This window comes from Podarcis melisellensis, assembly GCF_964234715.1.
Source record: "Podarcis melisellensis genome assembly, chromosome: 9".
NCBI classification, from domain to species: Eukaryota; Metazoa; Chordata; class Lepidosauria; order Squamata; family Lacertidae; genus Podarcis; species Podarcis melisellensis.
In genome coordinates, this window is record NC_138541.1 from 25,753,275 (window position 1) to 25,775,358 (window position 22,084).

At 39.3% G+C, this 22,084-nt stretch overlaps 1 protein-coding gene across 30 annotated transcripts in view; it reads left to right on the plus strand.

Annotated features, from left to right (window-relative positions):
• ANK2 (ankyrin 2) overlaps positions 1-22,084 on the plus strand; it is a 333,722-nt gene that overhangs the window by 274,828 nt on the left and 36,810 nt on the right. For 11 of the 30 annotated variants that reach the window (XM_081924705.1, XM_081924703.1, XM_081924716.1 and 8 more), the window contains 6 exons: positions 1,390-1,534; positions 4,914-5,016; positions 6,141-6,244; positions 13,449-13,673; positions 16,531-16,685; positions 20,104-20,315. In XM_081924705.1, coding sequence (XP_081780831.1) covers positions 1,390-1,534; positions 4,914-5,016; positions 6,141-6,244; positions 13,449-13,673; positions 16,531-16,685; positions 20,104-20,315 — 944 coding nt within the window. Of the gene's footprint in view, positions 1-1,389; positions 1,535-4,913; positions 5,017-6,140; positions 6,245-8,420; positions 8,463-9,926; positions 9,963-13,448; positions 13,674-15,302; positions 15,402-16,530; positions 16,686-20,103; positions 20,316-22,084 lie in introns of all 30 variants that reach the window. The other 19 variants (XM_081924714.1, XM_081924688.1, XM_081924710.1 and 16 more) reach the window with 6 other exon arrangements.

The following is a 22,084-nucleotide window of genomic DNA, read 5'->3' on the forward strand; positions in this document are numbered from 1 at the left end:
ATAAATCCCTGACATGATTTAAGTTTAAGTGAAAAGTACCTGGAGAGAGGAGGATACAAGAGTATGGATTCCTTTAAAAGAGGAATACATCCCCCAGTTCCTGATCTGCTTTTCCATGTGAGCATCATCAGAACAGATACGTCTTCACTCTTCTCATGGTAACTGTGTTTACTATAGAGAGAGTATCTGGTTCATTGGTGCGGTGCAAGACTGTTAGGTCAGCAGTCATTATTAGATGCTGCTGCTTCAAGGTGTAGTCATAGGGTTTGACTCGGATTCATTCATGTTTCGAATAGACAAACTTAAGACAAATTTCACTGGGTCTGCTCTACGCATGACTAAGTCTGGATCCAATGCATCATTGCCTCATAATGAATGTGAACCATTTTCTGTTATGGTTGGAATGTTTAATGTAACACTTTTTATTATTATTTTGAAAGTAATCTGAAAGTCAGTTTTGCCTTTGTGCCTTACAAAGTTTGAATTAAGATCCAGAACTTATGCTTGCTTGGATCCAAACATTTTCACAGTTCATATAAGGCCTGTTTCTGTCTTAGTGGAAGATCACTGCAAAAGAAAAATACTCCCCACCACAGGTCCAGAGAAACTCTTCCATTTGCACAAGCTCTCCCCCCCTTTATGTATACATATATTCCCCACCAGATTTTATATATGCTGTTTCTTCCTTGCTTTGCATGCAGAAGGTCCCAGGTGCAGTCATTGTCACCTCCATTTAAAAGGATCAGGTAGGAGCTGATGGGAAAGACCTCTGCTGCCAGTATGAGTAGACAATACTGAACTAAATGGGCAAATAGCCTGATCCAAACATTAGGCAGCTTTCTCTGTTCACATCTAATACTTAATTGAGCTTTTTTGAAAATCAGAGTATAGTGCCAATATAAACTCTCTGCTGGCTAGAATATATATTTCTGTTTCTTTTCTACATTCTGTCCCACATTAATGACATTCTCATATGGCACATAATAGTGCAATAGGGGCTCAAAGTCAAATTTTAATGTCTCATGTGGAAGCAGTTTCTGTCAGAGGCCAGCTGTGTCCAAGAAACTAAGTGGAAAAAAGGAACAAAAGTAAAATTAGTTCAGCCAACAGTATGTATAATGGCAAAGGACAAAAGACTGATTCAATGTGAGGTGCTGTTGATGTTTTTTTTAAAAAACTTACACTGATATCATCCCACTTAATCTGCCAGTGTTTTCTTAGTGTGCATTAACAGCTTGTGCTTGCTGTGGTTCAAGAATGAGGATAATGTTCCCTGTTTTGTTTGTTTGTGTTTGAGGTGATCCACCTAATATGTGACCATACTTTTCCAGTGCTGTAGGGCTTCATTAGTTTATTGATCTTGTGAATTTGTATGTGTTTTGGCTTAAGGTGACGACACTATGACAGGAGATGGGGGAGAATATCTTAGACCGGAAGATCTGAAAGAATTAGGCGATGATTCCTTACCCAGCAGCCAGTTCTTAGATGGTATGAACTACCTGAGGTACAGCCTGGAAGGAGGCCGATCTGACAGGTACTACTACAGCAAGAATATTATATTTTTCTAACACATCTATAGTGTTTTTGCTGAATATACTCCCAGTACAGTATGTGGATGAATTTTAGGACACTTTCAAAGTCCAGAGACTTGGTGGGCATAGAGAATGCCTACCTTGTAGATTCACAGAAGAATATTTACTGAGGAAGAATATTTACTGAGGGAGAACTGGCTCGAAATGTGTACATAAAGCTCCCCCCTCAGATTTCAGCCAAATACCCTAATCACAGCTCACATGAAAACGAAAGGTACAGAGATGTTCCATCTGAATATTAAAAACACTAAACATATGATGTTATTAGCTTAAATATATGGATCTTCATTGCAGTAAAGAAAGCCTACTCAATGCAATGGTTGTGCCATTGCTTTGTGCTATGGGAAACGTACCTTCTTCCTTCTATTAGCCAGCCCAGGCATATGGAACTGACTTACTTTAAGAAGCTCAGCTTTAGATCCTCTGGTTTTTCTTTCACAATCATGGTTTTTCTTTCACAATCATGTTCCATGTTTATTATTTCTCTCTCCCCTCTTTGTATGCTTTCATTAGCACTATGCCCAGGTAGGTATTATACAGCATGAAAATGACGTTCTCTTCAGTGCTCCCTTGTGGCATCTGTCATTAAATACCTGCATCCATGCTGTAGATGTGCTGGAGGATTTTGAAGGTTTTGTTTATTACAGTTGGTCAGTTTTGAAGGAACAACTAAAATACCATTGTGGTTGCAATTAACGATGATCTCAACCAAAATCTTAACTCATTATTTTGCGGCATGTGCAATGCTGCCAGTTGAAGGCAGGCTTAAAAAACAATCAAGACACATACTGATTTCAGAAAGATAACAAAGTTAACATGCTGCCCATTTTCAATTATCTATAGCTGTTACAATAGATAGAAAGAACTGTTTGTACCTGACTTTGCTCAGTAAGACTTACAAGAAGAAAACCAGTCTCTGACAAGTATGAGTAAATGCCCTGGAGGTCCTAGTCTCACTGCTCCTGGGTCCTTTTATGTGCGATTCTATGAGTCACTAACTCAATGTTAGAAAGTACAAAAGGTGTCAGGAGAAGAAAAGCCTTGATAAATAATTGGTGTGGCTGAGGATAGCGTGAAATTAATGGATAGCATCTGTTTACGATCAACAGCCTTGAGTTTCTTTTTGTCAGGTCAGCTTTACTTAAGATACCTCAATAGCATATCTGAAATAAATTACATTTTGCTTTTCATAGGTAGCTAAAGACAACAGTATGTTGATATCTGTCTGAAAATGTTAATGGGGTATTTTGACCCCTGATTTATCACTAATTTTTGTTAACTTTGTATAGCCATCAATGGCTAAAGTCCATATTTTGCACGAATGGGGTATATGCATAACCAAGTCCCAGGATCCAGATAGGAACTTGAATGAATTGCAGTTGTTGTGGTTTGCAACCACCAGAGAAAAACCAAGTAACATCTTTAAAGGCCTGTAGTAATTTCAGCCTTACATATGTCCAATTGATTGGATGATATTAACTATTGTAACGTTCAATTAACAAAGCATCATTTTGGGTCCTTTGCCAACCTTGCATGGTGGTGCTCCAGATGCTTCAATAATTTATAAAGAATGGGGTTTCGCTACTGAAGTTTTTTGTTTTTTTTTAAAGAAAGGATAAAATTGAATGAAGGCCAAGCAAGTTTTCGTGGCCAAAGCAGACACGATATTATCCACATATTTAACACTTACATTGATTTTTAAAGGAACAATTCTATTTGTTTTTTAATATAACACTCACCCCACAAGTTGACTTAGCTCAACTTCCTTCGGTTAAAAATGATACACGTGTAACAGTTATTATGCTATTGTCACTTCCAAGGTTTATTTAAAAATGCAAGGTTGCTATTACCAGCCTTTGCAAATTTGGGGACTGACTCCCTTTTAGCACAGAGGCACATGTGTTGTAAACATGTTTAGGATTGCATTGCATATCATACCTCAGCAGTTAAAATGTGGCTAGAAGATAATTATACAATTTTAGGGCTGAAATGTCCTGATGACATTGACTTGGGTCCTAAGTTGCTTCTCTCTCCATTTATGGGAGGGAGGGACCAACTGTTTTCTCCATCAGCAGCCCTTTGCACTGTAGCCTATGCCATTCCCCAAAATTCCCCAAGCACTAAAACCCTCTTCTGTGAACTCTGTTCTGCTCATGGGAGGAAAGCTAGGGTCCCTGGAAAGCCATTGCTTGAAATCAATCAATCGGCTGAAATCAGTTCAGTTCAGTTTAATCCAATCAAAACTGACAGGATTTCTGTACATGTCATTGCATGCAGAATTGCAACCGCAGATCACAATATAAGAACTATTAAGAACATATCCAATATATATAGTAAGCTACATATACTTATGTACTAATGATGGGAAATATTTTTTTCCATTATTTACAAGTTTAATATTCATAAATAGTTAACACCGAGGTAGTAAAATGTGCTGTGTAAATAAATGTTGCTACTCAACTGTTTCTTCAATCTTAATTCATTCCTAACATTATTATGTTACTAGGCAACTGGAAACATATTAAGTACTGCACACAAAGCACAAATATATGAACTATAGCTTGGTAATAGTTTCAGTGATTTAAGCTTCTTAATCAATATTTGAGGTACATAATTATAGCCGAAACTCCATGTAGCTTTGTATGTTTGCATTTTGATATTTGAGGTGATAGCAGTTAGTTCAATTAAGCCATTAGTTGGTGTACGAAAGTAGCTTATTTTGCTTTGCATCTATCATTGCTACTGCAAATGATTTTATATGTTGTGCATATAAAGGTGACGTAAAGGTGACAGTGTTTTGTTTTGTTTTTGCTTGTTTATAAATTCTGCTGGTATATAAAGGCAGAATTGTGCACTATGAAAAGAGCATATGGCTGGCTACCTTCTGTGTACCTTCCAGGGGACTAAGTACACACCGTTGCTTGTCAGAGGAACTTACTTCATATATTTTTTTCCTTCCTGAAGAATTCCCTTAAAATTATGAGTGATATATATATTTCAACAGGACAAAGAACGATGGAATGGGTTGCTTGTAACTTTTAAGTATAAGGGGAACCATTAAGCCACAGGGTCAGTACTTCAAGCTATTTCCATACTGTAGATTGAACAGAATGGGATTCTGTTGGATTCCAATGGTTTTGAGAAAAGAGAAAGAAAGTTGGGAGGGGGGAAGAGTGGAGGGTTTTATTGGAGTGCTTAAATCATCCCCCTGGAAGTTGCACTCTATTTGCTAATAGCATGCTTTCTTCACTCCTTTGCTCTGCCCACAATCCCATCTTCACAACACCATCTCAACTGCTGATAATGTTGCCAACCTACCAGCCTACGATCCTTCAGTTCAGACAGGTCCCATACTCTGAGCCACGCCTCCTACTTGAGAGACAGCGCCATGATTGATGACACGGTTGTTATCCCCAGCCACCAGGTGAGATGTTATTTTAGGTTTGCAAACTGGTAACTTTAATGTTGCCATTCTTAATTGTATTTTATGCATTATCACTGTTTGGGTGAACTGTCAACTGCTCTGTGTTTCTTGGGTATTGCCTGATTTTATAATGTTGTCTAGCTGAATAATTTTCCTCTGTATCATTCACAATACTGTTTTATGGCTGTCAGCAAAAAAAGGAGCATGAAAGAAATGCTTAAATACATCTACAGCAAAGTTTCACCCAATTTTTGGCAGTTTTATTTCGTCAGCTGCTTAGGTTTTCCAAATGAGGACAGAGATTATTTTCCACTTAGTATAAAGCAGATAACTGCTTCATAAGACACAATATTTGCAAGTGCATTCTCTGTATAGCTGTGGGTTTTTTGGGGGGGGGATCAGTGTCTTTTGCAATCACATTTGTCCCAATTGAGGTATATACACTGTTCCGAGAAGATAAATATTATCTATGTGCTTCACAGCTGAAGTAATATACATGTCTAAAGGCAGGAATGACTATAAGTCTTGTATATCCAGGTTCTATAATTTTCTGACAGAGTAAATAGTACTGGCACAAGATACATTAGGACATGGTGAGACAAATCTAGGTTGTTTTGATTTCCCCAAAAATTAATAAATGGTAAAAAATGTAGTTCAAATATTTATATATTTCTTTCCCCCCCTCATATATGAACAGTTTGAGCATGTTCCACCATTTCAGCAATTGATATTGTTTTATGTAGCCACTTTTTAGTGGTAGAAGCTACGGGGGTGTATCCATTTAAGGCATACTCGGCATAGACCCATTTAAATCTATGGACTCAAGTTATGTTAGTTGATTTCACTGAGTTTACTCTGACTATAATTTAGTTGGATGACAATCCTTTGGGCTGGAATCATTTAGGAGCAATTAAATGCTGCCACAGTGATTCCAGAGTAGAGCTTGATATCTAAATAACTCAGAAGTATATTTAGTTGGTCATTAACTAAATTACGCACATGACCTTTTTCACTTTCATTTTAGAATTTTATAGCTTTTTGTGAACCAACTCCATCAGAGGCATAGAAAACATTGGTTTGGGTTGGTTCAGTGTTGTAAAAGTTAAATTTATTTGCATTTCAAGGTATCCACATTGGCCAAAGAAGGTGAGAGAAATTCATATCGCTTAAGCTGGAGCCCTGACAACCTGGACAATGTCACTCTTTCTGCTAGCCCCGTTCATTCTGGGTAAGTAATACACAACAGAAGACAAAGGAAGATAATAATTAGAATCTCGTCAGCTTGAACTAATGCTTATTTTGGATGTGCATTTTCCTGTGTTATTGTTTCAATGCAAAAGTTCTAACCATTCAGATTAAAGGACTCAATTGCCCTTCATATTGAAGCCATTTTGTAGCATTACAACTCCACACCCCAAAGAATTTGTGACTTCAACAGTCAATGAAAATTTTTTTTTTGAAGTTCCCAACAAATTTCTTTGCTAGAAGCAATGGCGGTTAAACTTGTTTGAAACAAATACAAATTGGTAATGTGGACATGCCCTAAGCCAGACCTAAAGCTCTTGAATATAATGTTGAATCTTGAAATCCTTGGGAGTCCAGATTTCAGCAGGTTAAGGCTCAGACCTTGTATGACCATTTTCTATTGAAGATATTACCACTTGAAGCAAATATCAGTGGTGCTTTCATGTGGGGCTTTGGGGCAGAAGTCAAGGGCCTCACTCAGCATAATTGACGGGAGGACTCTCAGACTCAACAGTGATGGCTTACTACATTTCAAAATAAGAGGAGAATATACATTACATCTAAAGTGTAAAGTCCACAAAATACCCAATTGAACCACTGAATGTCAGTGCCTTTGGAAAGGTGCAGTTTTATACTAGCTAGTAACTGGCATCCAGTTTTACAGTTTCTTGTAATAATGGATAAAATTGACAATCACAGTTCTTAGCTGCTTTTAGGAGGCCTTCATCAGTTTAGAGGGGAAGGCTTTAAGAGACAATGAACCATAAAAATTCCATTCAGTCATGTATAAGCTGCTTTTGATTAAACAGGGCAGTGAGAGTACACAGCTGACTCCACCCGCAGTGTCTTGCACATCACTGGCCATGTGCATACCAAGAGCCTATGCATGAGTATGTTTCCACATGATTGGAACTCCTGCATCACCTAGATGTGAAGAACAATTGTCTAGAGCTAGAATCTGTAGGACATGGAATATGTCAAGAGAGAAGGGATACCAGCACCACACCCATTTAAGCAATCTGGCAAATATAATGTTCTTAATAACATAGTTTCATTATCAATTATCTTAATTTGATGTTATGGTACTTTGAAGGGTCTTACATTATTATACCTTAGATTACAAAATACAATTTGATAGTGTCAAATTTTGAACAGGATTATATCTATCAACAGTTTGGATGCATTTAGAAAGAGTGGGAAGAGGAAGAAAAAGACTGGAATGAACAGATGGTGTTTACATCAGAACTGATGTATACTGGCAACCAGCTGTGTGCTTGGTAAAATGATGGCACAATATCAGCTAGATTTTTTTTTTTAACTTGGAAGCAAAAATATATATGCAATAGGCAAAAATACATGGAGTTCAATTAAGTTTACTCTGTGAATAAGTATCAGCATATGATGGATTCCGTTTTCAGAGCTTCTCCGTGTAACTACCTCAGTGCACAGAGAACATGCGTATGTGTGCCCGCAGAAAATGCATTCATTTATTCCACAAAGGAAGGGAATGCAGGTATAAATTGGCTACTTCTAATGAAATGGAGAAGCTCTGAAGTTCTTGCCTGAAACAGAGCACTAGACTAAAGGGGAAGGCCTTAAAGCTTGTTTAGAAAACATACTGTATCTTCATGTGATCAATTTGTGAAGGATGGATTGGGATCTCACCTGCTACCCCTGACTCCATGTATCCAGACATTGATTGTGTTATCTGCACAGAGCCTATGGGTGTACAAGCTGTTCATGCATAGGCTTTGCCCACACAATCTGTATCTCCTCAACACACTTCTACAGGGAAACATCTGAATGGTCCGCTAGATTGTACAGATTAAATTGAACTATATTGGTTGGGTAAGTCTCCTTTGTCAGTACAGGCTGGACTGCATGGTAGGTTGGTTGTTTTTTATCCCGTTTATCCCGTTTGATTCTTATTATGAGTGTTCACACAGATAATCTAAGGTTTTTGTTCTCCATTATTCTAATGGCCAATACCAATTAGTGAATAATATTTCTGAAAGATTTTCAATTGTGAAACTCAGGATATTGTAATTCCCATGATAATTTTCCAAATTTATCTCATTTTTGATGGAGGTGGGAGGATTATGGAGGGAATGTAGCACTGGTGCATAAAATTGATAAATAATTAGAGTTATCATTCTTAGCTGCCTGTCTTCAAAAAAGGAGATTGGATCACTGCTAACAAGGTAACTGATTTATTTATTTTTAACCCAGTATGGTATTCTCACAAACAGCAGTGGAAACAGGACCTAGCAGCTGGAAGCTCTTTAAATAAACATAAAATTACATATAAACTTTTAAAGTATTTCTAAACCAAATAGTATTTCTATGCTGTTCCTTTAATAAAGTATTTCTAAACTTCCTACAATAAAGTTTTTTATTTTTTAAAAAGCTTCTTATGAACAGCAGTTTCATATCCTTGAAAATAATAAGATGCAATTTCCCCTCATAATCACGGACAAGAGAACTATGGCAATGAATGCATCAATTTTGAAGCAGATAGGATAAGAAATTGGAAACAAGGAACCTAAGTCAGAAAAATAAACAAAAATGAAGCCTAATATGAACATATGAACAACTTGAAAAAATAAAAACATATAATTAATTATAAAGTCAAATGTGTTAATCTGGAAATCAGAATGGAAATGGGCCTATATTGGCCAATTCAATGATAATCAACAGGTTTTTTTTCCAGGGAGGCAGGAATGAAAAAAGGCAGTTAAGAGTGAAGATGGGTCTATCATAACAATACATTACTGACATCAATGCTCAATGCATTTAATGTTAACGATTTCTCAGTAGAATTAAATTCCAATATATAACCAAGACTGTAATGCTATAGTGTTTTCCTGGAATTAAGCCCAATTGAATGCAGTGTTGCTTACTTCTGAGTATATATACATAGGATTGTGCAGTGAATTCAGAATTGTGTAGTACTGTGTTCAGTGTTAGGAGTTTGACACCCAATTTGTGCTGCAGCTGTTGTTGGTTTATTTTAGCCCATGGGGGGGGGGGGGAAACTTCTCTAGAGAACTCATTTGTCCATTCCAAGTACCTGATGACCGATTAAAACATGAGTAGCCAGTGTGTTGCCTTCTTGATATAGTTGAAGTAACTCCCAACCAGCATAGCCAGTGGCTAGTTATAATGGGAATTATAATCCGATAACATTTGGAAGGCACCATGTTGGCTACCTTTGGATTAAAGCTTTATAGCCTGCCATATGGAGACCACTGAAAAGCTCTTAACTGTATCATATGGAAGATATAACATTGAAGAGGCTATTTCCATATGCAGTTGCCCATGAACTAGATGCATTAAAGCACAACTGCTCCCTGCTATTTATACATCTGCACACATATGGAGCTGCCTGGAACACTGATACAGGCAAGTGTTTCTATGTGTTCTCCATATTTTTTGGAGGTGGAATAAATTTGCAATGAGGGCTTGAGTCCCCCCCCCCCCCAATCAGCAGAGATCAGAGAGGGACATCCTGATTCATTCATCTTTGCACCTATATATATATTCTCTCTGTAATCTGTGTTTACATATTCACTTTACATCTCTCCATTTGTAGGTTAAAACAGCTTCTCTTTCTCCTTTTATTTCATTTATTCATCCACTCTTTTTTTGTTTTGCTACTGTTGCAGCCGCTCATCTCCATGTTTTGACCATGACAACAGCAGGTGAACTTATATATAATTTCATTTTTAATACTTGCCTTCCTTTTGCCTTCCTTCTTCTGTCATCCTTTTCGTTTATTCACTTCAGGATGCTCTGGTGCATTGATGCCATTCATTGCTTAGTATAGGAGAAAGATTTCTGCCTGTCTGTTGAATATGTTAACAGCCTACCTTTTGAAGAGTACAAAGGAAATACATTGTCTCCCAAAAACCTCCAAAATCTTGTCATATGCAATCCTTTTCTCCCACACTCCCAGCCTCACAAAAATATTGTAAGCAATTATTAATTGGATACCTAAAGTAACTGGAAAAATTTAAAAGCAGTGCTTAGGCTTGCAATATTTTTACATGAACAAAATTCAGTCTGCAATTAGAATTGTGCATTACAAATCATTAGCTCTATTTCAGATTTTCTTCAATAAATTCAGATGCATTTTAGTGTGTTGTAACTATATTGCAGATGCCTGGAGCCATCAAGTCTTGAAATCCTTCTTGTAATTAAAAATGCATACATCATTTGAAGTTTAAGGAACGTTATCATGCATAACTAAATGCAGATCAATGTAGGCAGTACCCTTTATCGAGAGAAAATCTGCCCTTACTTTCTCAAAGAACATTTTGAATTCTATTCAGTAGCCTTCATGCAAAGAGAAACATGCCCACTAACTTGAAGTAGGCATTTGATTGGTCTCTTAGTTTTTTGCTGTCCCTCTAAAATGCAGCACAACTATTTTGCTGCATTATTATTATTTGCAAACTTGATAAAAATGCTGAAGCAACCTGATCAAGCTGTTTTGTATCTAATATTCCTCACTGTGACTAACTGTCTGCTGCTATCTCCTTGTTTCCCTGCATCAAATGGTAATCACAGTTTGAAGACCTCCTGTGTGAGGCTGTGGTGGATGTAGTCTATTGAGGGCTATTGTTTCCAGCTGGGTGATGAGAACCATGTCTGCCTGCCTGTTTAACCAACTAATTCAAATGTACCAGCATATCTGAATGCTTTGTGTGTAGCATGCTGTCTCTTTTGCCTGTTTTCATTAGTAAAAAGACTACAACCATAGTTTCACTTGCTCTGGTGTGACTAGGGGCTGGTAGGACAGAAGGCAGGTGCTAGAGGCGATGGCAGCCAGATCCAACTAATTCTAGTTTTCTCCCCATCCTTGTCCCTGTTGAGTTCTACAAAGGCAATGCTGAAACTAAGGAGGAGAAAGCTAACCCCCAGGATCATCCTCTGGGCTGGTAGTATGTAAGAAGAAAGAATGAGTAGTGGGCTAAAAGCAGTGGCTAGCCTCTTCTGACCCCTAGCTGGATGCTATGCAAACATCCAATTCATAATTATCCATAGATGCCACAACCTTCCGGTTGCCTACTATGAGTACAGCTCTGCAAGTTTTTTGCTATCATATCTCCATGGACAGTCTTTCTGTTACGTCATGGGAGCATAAGGGGCCAACTGGATAAGCCGTGTGTGTGTGTGTGTGTGTGTGTGTGTGTGTGTGTTTGTGTGTGTTTGATGTGGACTATCATATTTGATATAGCTTGTTTTCTTGTAGGAGCAGAGGTTTACAGATGAAAGCAAGTTCTGTGCATTTGAAATTAAACCTCCCTGAAATTTTTTGCATGACCCTTCCTGCTGTTTATATCATTTTTAGATGTAGGGTTGAGTTGTTGAAAATAATTATTTATCCTTCTATCCAAAAGTGATATTCCATGCCTTTCTGAAAATTGGTTGAGGTCCATCTCTTAAGAAGCTCCATCTCTTAAGAAGTAGTTCCATCCATTAAGAAATAGCACATTTCCACATTTAGACCAGAGGCATACAAACAGTTTGTAGACTGTGGCAGAATCACCACACTGAATTGCACTCTCTGTAGGAAATAGAGTTGCCAACTTTGTGTGTGTGTTTTTAAGAGATGTACCCCAAAAATGAAAAGTCGTAAGGTGAAATAATTTCTGTTGCTGTAGCTGGATGTTCCATAATCTCCTTTTCATGAAGATTTTGAGGGGCAAGAACCCTGCTGGGGAAAAGTATTGGCAGCCTTAGAGAGGTGAAATAGGGAAGATGCAGGGCGCATGGCATGCTTCAGGATGGCAAATCGTGTCTCCTAATTATCACCCATTAGCTTGGAGGGTTGTTATAACTGCATGTAGATCTCACTGGGGAAAGGTTCTGATTGTGAAGAATGATGTATTATATTTGATAAACATTTGTATAAGGTATTAAAGGATGCAATTTTGCTTCAAGGGACTGAGGATGGGAGAAAGCAGGAAAGAAGGGGAAGCAACATTAGAAAAACTGGGAAGGGAAATTAGTGGTGGCATTTTTTCACCAATTTCAGCCCATTTTACATTTCCTTAACCATTTGGTGGGGATCTTGCCAGCTGTTAAAGAATGCCAGCAATTTGATTGCTTTCATTCACAGTTCTTATGAAAACAAATCAAGGTCTTATAGGTCTTATGCACACTCTGGCCCCACTTTGCCTGCCAGGGGTTCGAATATAGCCTGCAAGGCCATTTCCCCTGAATCGTGCCCACTACCCCACATCTGGCATCATATGCAACTTCAGTGTGGGACAGGTAGAGACACCACTGCCAATGCGCAACTTAAAGTGTGGACCTGATTGCACATTGACAAGGCAGGCTCCAGCTCTGCCTTCCATCAGCTGATGTGCACCAAAACCAAAGCCCTGCTAGATAGGGTGTGTGAGTCAGCTCCCTGCAGGGAACTTTCTCACATGGCCAACTCCTGTAGAAAGCTGGCCTTGCCTCTACCATCTATTAGCTGAGACGTGGTAAAGTGAAAGCATCAGACTCTTCACAAGCTCTGCATGTTGGTTTGGAGTCCCATACTTTAGGGATTTCCAAGTGCTCAATCAGCTGGCATGGTATCATTGAGATGTCAAATGGGCCCTGCCTACTGTCAGGTTTGGCCCACAAGGCTAGGTTCAGATAAGGATCTGGCCTGCTGTCCTAGAATCTTTACTCATTTCAATCGCTAGATACAAAATCTACAAAAATTGAAATGGACTTCTTATTTACAGTAATTATGTAATCTCTGAGTATCCGAATACTATTTTTATTCAGTGTTATTCCTAATCTTATTTTACTATGTTGCTGATGGACATATACAAACCAGTACAGCCAACCATGACTGCAATTTTGTGGGCAATTGCATAACGCAACCCGTTGAAATGAGATATTTACAGGCCGAGGAATACACATCATGTCTCTTCACATTTCTATTAACTGTCATGAGTTTACATATGTGTTATCTTCTTAGGTCTGATTTCTATTAATATTATTACTGAAAAGAGATACAGTAATAGTTAACACTTACTTCATTGCAATTAATATGTACAGCTGTGGATATAGGGTAGCACACAAGACATAATTTTGGTTGACACAGGCCATTAAGAATGGACATTTAGTAACAAACATTATGATTGACTTCCAAATCAGATTGCATTATTTCTCCCAATTTTCAGTTTCCTCGTCAGTTTTATGGTGGATGCTCGAGGTGGTGCTATGCGGGGTTGCAGACACAATGGACTTCGAATTATTATTCCACCCCGGAAGTGCACTGCTCCAACACGAGTTACCTGCCGGTTGGTCAAACGTCATAGACTGGCCACAATGCCTCCAATGGTGGAAGGAGAAGGTCTGGCTAGCCGTTTAATTGAAGTTGGACCTTCTGGTGCTCAGTTTCTTGGGTAAGAATTTTTTTTAATTATCCAAGGTAATTTAAAAAAAACATGACAAAGATGGTTTCATTTTGTGATCTACTCTGGGGTGGCTCAGCACTTCAGTGCTCGACGTGAAAATGTTGTATCTGATTTATTTTATGCTGATGGGCTCTGCAGTGAAAAGCGCAACACTGTTAGGCCAGCAATAATTCAATTAGCTTGTTTTGTTTTTTCTCCTTATTTAAAGCACAGTAGCTACAACCCAAGGTTTAGTGTGCTTCCTGGAATAAGTCTGTTTAATCCACGCTGGGCTTTTAAAGCAGAAATCGTTTCGTGATTGCAGTCAATTAATTACATATTCACTTTTAAGAGTAAAATGAAAATAGTACAAATGTTGCAAATGTAAATATAACATCTATTGAAAGATGCAAGAAAAGCTAAAGCTGCTTTCAAGGGGGACTTGTGTTCTCTCAGTGGATATTTTCTCAGTAATTGGGACTGCCTGGGAAGCACAAACCTGTGATTTTTCTGGGGCTGCATTTTATTCCTTCTACTGCAGTACCCCACAGAAAGATCAGACGTGCTGCACTTGTTTTAGCAATTTTCTGCTGAAACCAGCAGTTTTCAACACTTTTATTTTATCAGCAATTTCCCTTACCAATGGTGGCATCCAAAAATGGATGATCAAAGGAAACCCCCCCTCTGCTTAGAGCGAATGGCTTCAGCTGAAAACGGATAAAAGGATGAAGATGTCAAAGGAACAGCGTCAATCCAGCGTGAAGCAAATTTAAGGCCCCCGTAGTCCCTAGACTTTCAGCCAGTTATCTTAACTAGCATTTAGTTCTGGAGAATGGGGTTTGGGGAAAGAATGGGATATATCTCTAGAATGCAGCATAGGAGGAAAAACCATCAACCATTTAACTCATTATTTTGTTGTTGCTGTGTTTCAATAGAGGAACTAGAAGATTCCTAAGCCTGAAAAGATGGGTAGATGCACATCTGTGATAAAAGGGTTGCTTTTAGGGTTTACGAAAGCGCCCTTCAATACTAGAAAATTGTTTAAAGAAAAGCATCAAACCCAAACTAAGGAAAGCCTTTGCTGTCACATTTTGTATTTTCAGTTCTTCTCTTCCTCTATCTACCTGTTTCTCCTCCTTCCAATACACTCACAGTAAACTCAACAACTTTTGGTTCCCCCCCACCCTTTCAGCCTAGTGGGGAATGTCTATGGAAACTCACATGTACTAAGAGTTTACATACCATTTCTCAAGGGCATGTCTTACACCGCTGGCACTTTCCTGAGTGGCGTCCTGGCAGTGAAATCAAAGTCGCTGAACACTTCCTGCCAAGCCAAGCCTTACATTAATTCATTTGCTCTTAAGTCCTGAAGACTGGATCTTGCTCCCATTAATATTAGAAGCAAGGCTAGCATACCACTGAACCTACTGAGGACAAGATAAGGTTGCAAAATTCTGGGGAGCTCTTTTTATGAATTATCAGGATCAGTGGGGCATACCTAAACAAATCAAGGCAGAAACCTGTTCAGTGTACAGCCTAATTCCACTCTTGAGCAGACACTGCACTGGGGTTTTGGAAAACAAAATACATAAAGCTTATTTATTTTCTTTCTTTCACTGCTGCTTTGGATGTACTCAGTAAACTTCACCTGCCTACGGCTCCTCCCCCACTTAATGAGGGAGAAAGTTTGGTCAGCCGAATCCTTCAGCTGGGGCCTCCAGGGACCAAATTTCTTGGGTAGGAGAGACTTAAAACAAATTGATGGATGCTGGCCTTCCCATTCTTCTCCTTCTGCAATATTATTTTTATGTCATTGTGCCCATGACATTGTCCCTTTCTATGATTTTAAATTCTGTATTTACCTAACCTTTAGTGGACCATTTTCCAGCCCTTGTGGTATGTGGTTTTTGTTTTGGTGATATGTTTGTACCTTTTCTTAAAGTTCCTTGAACTCCACTTATGATTTAGCATGAGAACTTCCTAGCTGTGAAATGTAACAGTTGTTATAGCTGTTGTGTGCTTGACGTCTGTCGCAAAGCAACCTGGACTGGAACTGTAGGAATCTACTGTACAATATTTTGCCTCTATTGTCACCAACACAACGGTGATATGTTATATATTGGATATAACATAGAACTTAGCATGATATATACAAGATGGCCTATGTAATTCAGTTATTATTGTGAGACTATTGATACACAAATGTATTTATAGTTTTTGCAAAAATGGGAAACACAAGTTATGATGAAACATATATACATTATGGGCACAATGAGCAGAAATTTGATTTTGCGCTTGTAGATTAATATAGAATAATCATTTGGGCATTTTCACTATAAATTAGGAGTCTGGAAAATGTCAACTGAAACAAAGAGCCAATATAAAATCAATGCAGATTGATGACAGATGTGGCCTGTTTCTTAAATAGATTTGTATTCTCCTATAAATCATATTTTTTCTTTAATGTGTCCATATATGTATATACATAGATAACAGTAGATTCTGCATGATAAATGTGATTGCACAGGATTCCACACATCAAAACAAGTTTCAAATGTGTGGGCTTTATTCATTCCAGATTATAATTCTACAGCCCCAATACCAGCTCCTGCTGCTTTGGCAAGTACCATAGATGCTGTGTGATTTTTATTTAAATAAATAAAAAAGTGGGAGTACATTGCTCACTGGTCCTAACAACAAGCTATATAATGCCAAAGTGGTTCTAGTATGCTTTTTTCAGGATCGTATCCAGGAATGGCAAAGAAGCCGGCCATATTCCAGGTCACTTTGTAACAGACTGAGAAAACTTGTATTGATTTGCTGCCCATTTGGCACAGTCCTTTAACGTGCTGTGTTGCTGTAATAGGCCTGTGATTGTCGAGATTCCTCACTTTGCGGCTTTACGTGGTAAAGAAAGGGAGCTGGTGATCCTGCGCAGTGAGAATGGAGACAACTGGAAGGAGCATTTCTGTGAATTTACAGAGGATGAGCTGAATGAAATCCTAAACGGGATGGATGAAGGTACACAGTGTGCTAAGAAAGGAGAAAGGTCTGAAAGCCACAGAAAGGAAATGATAATGAACTTAAAAAATAAATAAAAACATTATTCTGCAACCTCATGCATTTGCTATGCATATTTGCTATATGTAGTTTCTGTGCGGCTAACTCTCCCCTGAGCTGACATGTACAATGCCATGTGGCCAATGAATATTTGTGTGCAAGACCATTCAGTCTATTAACCTGGCATACGATGCAATAAGTAGAAAAAGACAAATAGAACATCAAAAGACTTGTGGCATTTGCCTTCTTCCTGTAAGTCAGAACAGTTTAAAATGACTCATGGGTAAGACAAACACATTCACCAGCAACTTTGTGAATTCTCACTAATATTTCCCCATTTTTGTGAATTTGTGGTCAAATCTCCCTGCACTAAGTGAAAGATCTATTTGGGTATCCAAGTGACATGAAGTTTTTGATTTGTTATACTGGACAAAACTGCAAAAATCTGAAGAAACCCTTTAATGGCAATCCTAACACATTGTGTGGTCTTCTGCCAACCACATTTACATTCAATAGTAGGGCCACAGTGGCAAATAAGGAAGATTAACATAGTCTGAGCGTAGAGTTCACAAATCTTTCTGTAGCCATGGAGACATCTAAACTCTAGAAAATTAGAGAAGTAAGTGTTGTGTTGGGTGGAAAACTGGCCATTAGGAGTAAAATTAGAAGTAAAATTAGAATTTTATAGCTTTGAGGCTTTACTTTGGCTGGTCAATGCACGATCTGAAAAGTCAGTTAATATACTACACAATTTTTAATATAATAAGATCTGCCAGTAGTTTTCTATCTGACTATGGCTATGATGCTGCAACCATTACTTAAGAACAATCTCAAATTGTATCTACAGAAAGGAAGCATTCATATATATATGAATATATATATATATATATATATATATATATATATATATATATATTTGCTTTCGTAGATTTTCACGGGTACAGGAATGCAGGTATTGGTGTCCTCGGGTGTCTTCCCGTGTAAAAGTTGGGGTGTCTAGGCGACGTTTCGACGAGGTCTCACTCGTCATCTTCAGGCTGGTGCTTTCGGCTTCTTGTTACTGGAACAGAGCAGGATCTCAGTGTTTGAGTTCCTATAAATACTGTTGAGGGGGTGTGGTGTAGTGTATAGCCTCCAATGTTCTGGGCAGAGAGGAAGTTCCCAGGCTAGTGTGCCTTTTCTTCTTTTGTTCCTTAATTACTTGAGGGATATCTTGAGTGATTTCTTGAGTGATATCCTGAGTACCACTTAGGTGGGTCATTAGGTGTGGATTAGTTGCTAAAGTCTTTGTGTCTTGACCTCTTGAACTTTGTGAAGAGTTTTTCTGAGAAGATGGCTGTACTGCACTTAGTTGTGCTCTGGCTTGGCTTCGTGTATAGGGGCGAGCTGTGGTTTTGTGGCCTGTGTCAGCCAGATCTGTGTAGGGATTGCAGGGGGGTGCAGCATCCGGAGGTGCCACCATGGTTTGGCTACTGGATGGTGTCTGTAATTTATCTGTGGAGAGGGTCTGGGTTTGGGTCTGGTGTGGTTGATTGGTGATGGCGTTCTGTGTGCCTCTGGATCTGGTGTCAGTTTTTGTGGGGAGGGCTAATTTCCAGATGTCTGGCAAGCGGGATGTGTCGTCACGCTTGTTCATGTTGTGAGGGTGTTTCTCTATCTCGATGGCTTCCATGATTATTCTCTTGTGGTGGTGTTCCATGTTAAAGAGCAATTTGGAATCTGCAAAATTAATTTCGTGTCCTGTTTCTTTCATGTGTTGGAAAAGAGAGGAAGTTTTTTCTTCTTTTTTGACGGCATTCTTGTGTTCTGCGATACGTGCATTTATTCGTCTGTTTGTTTGTCCAATGTACGTGGCTGGGCAGACTTTGCAGGGTATTTCATAGACCCCTTGGTTTTCCAACTGGATTTTATCCTTGGGGTTTCTGAGGATATTGGCTATTTTTTGGTTGGTGCAAAAGGCTGTTTTGATATTGTGTTTATGGAGGATTTTGCTATTTTGTTTATGGAGGATTTTGATATTGTGTTTATGGAGGATTTTTCATAGACCAAGGGGTCTATGAAATACCCTGCAAAGTCTGCCCAGCCACGTACATTGGACAAACAAACAGACGAATAAATGCACGTATCGCAGAACACAAGAATGCCGTCAAAAAAGAAGAAAAAACTTCCTCTCTTTTCCAACACATGAAAGAAACAGGACACGAAATTAATTTTGCAGATTCCAAATTGCTCTTTAACATGGAACACCACCACAAGAGAATAATCATGGAAGCCATCGAGATAGAGAAACACCCTCACAACATGAACAAGCGTGACGACACATCCCGCTTGCCAGACATCTGGAAATTAGCCCTCCCCACAAAAACTGACACCAGATCCAGAGGCACACAGAACGCCATCACCAATCAACCACACCAGACCCAAACCCAGACCCTCTCCACAGATAAATTACAGACACCATCCAGTAGCCAAACCATGGTGGCACCTCCGGATGCTGCACCCCCCTGCAATCCCTACACAGATCTGGCTGACACAGGCCACAAAACCACAGCTCGCCCCTATACACGAAGCCAAGCCAGAGCACAACTAAGTGCAGTACAGCCATCTTCTCAGAAAAACTCTTCACAAAGTTCAAGAGGTCAAGACACAAAGACTTTAGCAACTAATCCACACCTAATGACCCACCTAAGTGGTACTCAGGATATCACTCAAGAAATCACTCAAGATATCCCTCAAGTAATTAAGGAACAAAAGAAGAAAAGGCACACTAGCCTGGGAACTTCCTCTCTGCCCAGAACATTGGAGGCTATACACCACACCCCCTCAACAGTATTTATAGGAACTCAAACACTGAGATCCTGCTCTGTTCCAGTAACAAGAAGCCGAAAGCACCAGCCTGAAGATGACGAGTGAGACCTCGTCGAAACGTCGCCTAGACACCCCAACTTTTACACGGGAAGACACCCGAGGACACCAATACCTGCATATATATATATATATATATATGGGATGCGGATGGTGCTGTCAGCTAAACCACAGAGCCTAGGACTTGCTGATCAGAGATCAGAAGGTCGGTGGTTCGAATCCCCGCAACGGGGTGAGCTCCTGTTGCTCAGTCCCTGCTCCTGCCAACCTAGCAGTTCGAAAGCACGTCAAAGTGCAAGTAGATACCAAATAGGTACCACTCCGGCGGGAAGGTAAACAGCATTTCCATGCGCTGCTCTGGTTCGCCAGAAGCGGCTTAGTCATGCTGGGCTCATGCCCCGGAAGCTGTACGCCGGCTCCCTCGGTCAATAAAGCGAGATGAGCACCGCAACCCATATATATATGTTTACTGTAGGAAATAATTATGGTTTAACTACGGTTTCTTTTTACTTAGTCCTTGACACACCAGAGGAGCTGGAGAAGAAACGCATTTGTCGTATCATCACTCGGGACTTCCCACAGTACTTCGCAGTGGTGTCCCGAGTCAAACAAGACAGTAACCTCATTGGACCTGAGGGTGGTGTGCTAAGCAGTACAGTAGTACCTCAAGTACAGGCTGTCTTTCCAGAAGGAGCACTAACCAAGCGAATTCGTGTTGGTCTGCAGGTAAGAGAAATGAGGACAAGACTTTACATTATCTAACTGGCAGCATTTCTGTTGATGAGAGGAGTTTCTTCATTCCATTTTTAATTATTTATCTGGGTTCTCTTTCATGTATGTCACTCCCCCTGAATTCCAGTAGCTAGAAGAATTAATAAAACTATTTTTGGACCTCTGGTTCCTTCCTACAGACATGCACATTGGTAAAACTTTACAAAACAAACAAACAAAAAACCACATTGATGCAATCACACATAAGATTGTGTTTAGATCCTTTTTGCAGATGTGCACACTGGTATCCATTTGGCATTGTCTTACTATGCTTGCACACTATTCTGTACAAAATTTGGAAATAAAAAAGCAACAGCAATGGAGAATTACTAAAGCATTGGCTCCCATTTTTGAAGTCGCAGCAGGTAATTCAGAATTTCAGAAACAACCTTCATTTCTCTGGAGACCGCTGGTTATCTTTGCACAAACGATTCCTGCCTTTATAAACCAGGATATGCATATACTCAATGAATCTGCAACAGTTCCTTTGCACCTACCTTCAATTGAGCAGGGAAACCAGCCCAGAAGCCACTTGTTAACAATTGCTTCTTGTTATGACATAACTGAGGTACTGCTTCATGGCTTCCAAATAAACTAGGAGATGGAGCAATGTTTAAAGTTAGCTTTCGAATGCTGGTTTATTTGGAAGCTGCTAAGCATAGTTCTTGCTTTACACATAACAAGAAGCAATGGTTAACTGACGTTTCCAGCTATGTATTCCCACTTATGCTAAAGGAGAAGAGAAGTAGGAGTGAAGGAATGAGCTGGGTGCATGGAGCTGGCTGGAATGGTATCTATTTTATTCAGAGAAAATAATAACAGAAGCTACTGAATGGGCTTGAAGATTTTTCAAAGAATTCTCAGAAGGAGCAGCCTTTAGCGCTAATAGCAATTGTCTGTTCTTGTTGGAGTCCCTCTGAAGGAACAGGTGTGCAAGGTACATCTTGAGTCATCTCTGTCACTGGAGGTCCAAAATCTCTTCAAAAAGTCTTCACTCAAATCCATAGTTCCAACAGACAGCCTTCCGCAATTCTTGCAGTCTCCTACCACAACCCACACAGCAGGCTGTAGCCCTTTTATACACAAAGATACTTGTCAAATCTGTCCAGTAACACAGATAAGAGAATCTCAAGATGGCTGCAGGTGCATTGAGTCATCTCTGCTGGCTCATAGAGTATTAACCCATTAATTGCATTCCTTAACAAGGCCATAATAGCCTTACCAAAGTGGTCCATGCATTGATAACCTCAAGACTTGTTTACTGTAACATGCTTTATGTGGGGCTACCCCTGTATCTGGTCCGAAAACTGAAGCTAGTACAGAATGCAGGAGCAGGCTCCTGGCAGCATGATGAGCACTTGCCAATTTGCCATCAGGTGAGGCTCAAGGTCCCTAGTGCTAATTCACAAAGCCTTAAGCAACTTGGATTGCAAGTACTTTAAGGACCATAATGCGCCATGTCAATCACTGAAATCCTTTGATGCACTCATTGTGTTTCCCCATCCCCCTGAGGTTTGGTTGGCCTTTGAAGGGACTGAGCCTATAGTATGGCAGGCTATGGAAATCCCTGCCAATAGGGGGAAGCCTGAAGAATCATCCCTGTCTTTACTAAAAATTATGTTATTTAGATAGCCCTTTGAAATCACTGTTCAGTATTTATGGATGCTTTTATTAATAGTTATATTGTTGTAATTCTTGTATGATGTACACTGACATGTACTTTT